At 49.4% G+C, this 4,571-nt stretch overlaps 1 protein-coding gene across 25 annotated transcripts in view; it reads left to right on the plus strand.

The window, feature by feature from the left end:
- Window positions 1–1,876: 1,876 nt before the first annotated feature.
- SLMAP (sarcolemma associated protein) overlaps window positions 1,877–4,571 on the plus strand; it is an 82,898-nt gene continuing 80,203 nt past the window's right edge. For 21 of the 25 annotated variants that reach the window (XM_086755891.1, XM_086755898.1, XM_086755901.1 and 18 more), the window contains exons 1-2: window positions 1,878–2,018; window positions 2,149–3,606. In XM_086755891.1, coding sequence (XP_086612017.1) covers window positions 3,409–3,606 — 198 coding nt within the window. In that variant the 5' untranslated portion in view covers window positions 1,878–2,018; window positions 2,149–3,408. Of the gene's footprint in view, window positions 2,019–2,148; window positions 3,607–4,571 lie in introns of those variants that run through there. The other 4 variants (XM_086755915.1, XM_086755917.1, XM_086755895.1 and 1 more) reach the window with 3 other exon arrangements.

The following is a 4,571-nucleotide window of genomic DNA, read 5'->3' on the forward strand; positions in this document are numbered from 1 at the left end:
CTTATCTTTTTTACTTGATTCTCTTAGACCCCGTAGATAGTAATGGTTCTTCTTAATATTTGATTTTACTTTCAGACTCCTTTCCCCATTAAACATGCATACAAAAATATTAAAAACGCTCTCATAAACATTATTTTAATTCCAACACTTGTAGTACCCTTTGTTCCCACTTTTTACGCCTTTGCAATCCCAAAATGTTCTCAATTATTTCTACTTTTGCAACTCTTTCCCTCAAATCTGACTCCTGATGGACTTTATTCCTCATTTACCCCATCCTCTTTTTATAAACCTTTCCTTCCCCCTTTTGATTACTTATGGCACCCTGGGTGCTATAAGCAATAGCTGTACTGAATTTCCATTTATTTTAAAAATTAGTAAATTAGTAATATATTTATCACAATGGTATAATCTCATAAACAAGCTGATTAAAGCCATGAAGTGGTGTGCCAGATATTTTTTTTGTTTTTCTCCTGTCAGGAGAACTGAAAACTATAGACACAGAGTCCTAAAGCTTCCACCTATTAGTCTTTCTTTTTTTGTCTTCAAAAATCAGACTTGTCTCTCATCTTGGATTTAATTTCTTTGCTTCAAACACAGATGTTACAGCCTGGTTTTGCTGTCTTTTTCTCATTGGAAGAAATCAGAAGAAAACTAGGCTGTAATGAATCACCTCCCCTCACCAAATCACAGTGCAGTCAAAAAGAAAGGAAAAAAATTAAGACAACCCTGCGATTTTACTGTGCTATAACTAAAAACATAGCAATCGTGCTTTCTCGCATACACTGCACTGCCTTACCTGAATTGTTGCTTATGTCCCTCATATATTGGTGGCTAAACTGCCTGGCCCAGCTCCACTTCTCTCCTCCATGGCTGCCTGGCCTTTCTGGCATTAGAGAACCTGCTCATATCCCTAATCCTAACACCCCGTCACAGGGTAATTATAGTGCTGGCACAACTCCAACATCTATCTTGTATCAAACAATCTCCGCTTGTTTGCTTTATAGGGAATGACGGACTTAAAATTTTTATTAATTCGGACCAGAGAGACCTGTTCTGCGCTAGCCTACTGTGTGACCTTGAAAAAGGAAGAACCTCTCCTTAGCTTCTAGAAAACAGGGATAACTATGACCTTGGATGATGCTCCAAGACCTACAGAAGGAAAACGCTGCACCTGTGACCCCACCTCTGCCCTGAGCCTTCCCTGTGCCTCTGCTCTGTGCCTGCACTTACCACTAAAGGGGTTGCCCCCCCCTCTAGTTGCCAAGCTGTAACTAGAGGCGGCAAAACAGGGCCCGAAGACACCTCAAAGGACACTGCAGCTTCCAAAATTTTCAACCTGGGATCATGAAGCAACAAAAAGGGCACAGGGAAAGCATGAGGACGCCAGGGAGACGCCTGCGCTCCCTCATGAGAGCTCGGCTGATAACGTGTGACCCCAGTTTCTCCTCAGGGGTCCCCTACTTAACGGCAGCCGGGCCCCGCTCGCTCTTCCCCCCCGCCCCAGGGCAGGGCTGAGGAGAACTGGTGAGGGGAAAGAGACGGGCCCGGTCCGGGGGGCTCACTCACCTCGCAGACCTGCCCCCGCTCCCACCTGCTAACGCGTCCTAGCTGCGCCCTGTCGCAGCGGCCCCTCATCCCTTTTCCCGCTTCACAGGAGGCCCCTGGGCCCCCCACCCCGCACGGCTCAACCCGCCGCCCACCTCCCTCAGCACCGCCCCGCTCCCGCGCCCCGCGGCCCCGGAAGAGGGCGGTAGAGGCAACGGGGCGGGGCCTCGGCCGCTGCCGCAGCTTCACTGGGCTCAGTGCGCCGGCGCAGACTCTGCTCTTGCGCCTGCGCAGTCGCCCGCGCGGAGGCTGGAGGCGGCCGGTGCGCCTTCCCTTTGGTCAGGCCCCGCCGAGGACGGCTCCTCCCTCCGCCACTGCCTGCCCTCCCCCCCCGACCCCCGCCCCTCCCCGGCAGCGCCGCGGCTGCTACACCGGGTAGGTTTCCAGTCACTATGGCGGCCGCTGCGCTGAAGGTAAGGGAGGGAGCGGAGTCCTGGTGTGCCCCGTGCCTCCCTCGGGGCCGGGCAGCGCTAGGCCGGGGGGAGGCGCGGGGTCGCGCCGGGCGAGGGAGGCTCTGACCCGGGTTTTTTTTCGGCTCTGCAGGTCGGAGGAAAGTTTTCGTGGTCGGCGGCCGCCTGAGAGGCAGAGCTACCGAGCGGGAGGCGTCCGGGCCCGGCCGCCAGGCCTCTCCCGCCGCCGCCGAAGGGCCGGCCGCCGCCGGGCCCGCGGAGCCGCGCTCGGCGGGCGGAGAGCGCGGGGGGCTGAGGAGCGGGCCCTCCTCATGCGCAGCCACCTGCGGAGGGGCTGAGCGGAGCGAAGGGGACGCCGCCTCTCCCGGCCCGCCGCTCCCCGCGCCGGGGGCTGCCGGCGGAGACTTCCTGGAGCAGCCCCTTGCTCGCCTCCCTCCTCCGCCGGCCCCCGCGCCCCCGCCCGCCGGCCCGCCGCCAGCAGACCCGCCGGCGAGGGACGCTTACCCGGTGCTGCCGGCCAGAGCCATCGCGGGCACCGCCTGGGAGCAACCTGTCAGTGCATCTCGTAGGCCGTCCCCGAAGGACCCTTCCCACGCGTTAGTTTGTCCCCGAGAGAAGGAGAGTTCGAAGCCCTCTCCATGCCTTATCAAGTTCCTTATCTGAGTGGCTGCCCGAAACTGTAGACCAGTTCAGCTTTATCTGGTGTAGGGGGAGGAAAACAGCATAGCTCTCATACTCCATGCTAAATCGAGGACCACCTATTCTGCTTTGGTTTAATATAAGAAGATGGTGAAATGTGGATTGCCGTGTGAAGTGACTAGATCTCTGGTGTGGAGTGAGAGCTTTGTATTCACCTTCCAACTTCTGATCTGTGTGCTTTGAGAGAGGACAGTAATCCTTCTCCCTCATCCCCCTTCCCTAAACATTTCCTTGCTTCCATGGTGCATCGGTCTGAATTTTGGTCAATGTTGTTTACGGAAGGAGGGGGGAAAGAAGGCAGTTGAGGTTACAAACAAAAGTACGTGTATGACTCATCTACTTGGATTTAAGACATTCTATCCTCCTTTCAAGGAGCCTTTGCTTCTAATAGAAGGAATCAGATGCTTGTTCATATTCTTCCAGAGGAGGATGGATTGAAAGTTGTACATTGTAGACTTTTTTTTGGCCACTGCTGATATTATTAAAAGACATAATGGGGCTTTTTCACTGGATTATTGCCAGAATTAGTTTACACACTGAAACAATGAGTTGTTAGGCCTCTCATACGATAATGTTTGTCCTGCTTTAATATAAAGTTGCTGTGGAAGTTTGAGTTAAAAATTGTGGAGGACAGTCTGCATCAGAAGAGAGTCTCTTCATCTCTGGTTGGTGTGGCAACCCCAATCTGTCCTCGATGCCTTCAGCCTTGGCCATCTTCACTTGCCGCCCGAACTCTCATCCGTTTCAGGAGCGTCATGTCTACCTGGACGAGCCCGTCAAGATCGGCCGCTCAGTGGCTCGCTGCCGGCCAGCTCAGAATAACGCAACTTTTGACTGTAAGGTGCTGTCCAGGAACCATGCTCTTGTCTGGTTTGATCACAAGACAGGCAAGGTAAGATGTTCTCTTTAGGTAAAAATAACAAACTGCATATTTGTTTCAGCGAGTCCCTGTAGATTGCAGATCGCCTTGGTTTTGCTGTAGTAAATATGGTTTCATGTGGAAGGAGTAAGATTTGTGTTATAATTAAAATGATTACTTTTCAATACAGTTGATAATTTCTTACTAAGCAGAAACTTTAAATGTTATTAAAATTCATAAAGCTAACAGTTGAAAATGGTGATAAATAATGAAAAATTTGCATGCGTATTATTCATTGCTGGAATTTGGCGATTTTGAGGTGAGTATCACAAATCTGAGCACAGGTTTGTATGAATGTAATGGTTAATAGTATGTTTTCAAATGCTGGGAAATCATTATCTTATTTGAGCACGTAAATAAATGTCATTGCGAGGAGTGGTGGGGAAAAAAAAAGAATTAAAAAATAAATATTTAATTTGTTTGGCACTATTCCTGCTTGCCCTTTTGAAATTTTATAAAGAGCATTTTGTTGTTTGGGTGTGATAGAAGTTTCGTTAAATGGCAGCAGGAGTGTAACAAATGGAATACGAATTATTTTCTCATTGATAGTGAAAATGGTTTTAAAATATATCCTGTGTTGTTTTAACTGTTCCTCTCAGAAGGCTAGTGATCTTGTTAAGTGAAATTTAGAGGTTCTGCAGTGCGTGTTTTGTCCACTAGGGATTGAACTGGGACAAGTAAAGTTATTTTACTTAACGACTGTCAAGTTAATTTTAAATATCCAGCAAGAAATGAACAAAGTGCAGATACCAGTTGCTCAGCACTGTTTGCTGTTTGGGGTTTGGTTTGTTTTTTTTTCTGTTGTTTGTTTGTTTGGTTGGTTTTTTTTCAAATATATTGATGCTATGCCACAGAACTTCATATTCCCTGAATCAGCTCTGGTTTTTTTGGCTTTGCAGCATGTCTTTTTCCTTCTGTGAACTGTGATCAGTCTAGCT

This window comes from Chlamydotis macqueenii, chromosome 10 (assembly GCF_036417535.1).
Source record: "Chlamydotis macqueenii isolate bChlMac1 chromosome 10, bChlMac1.mat, whole genome shotgun sequence".
NCBI lineage: Eukaryota > Metazoa > Chordata > Aves > Otidiformes > Otididae > Chlamydotis > Chlamydotis macqueenii.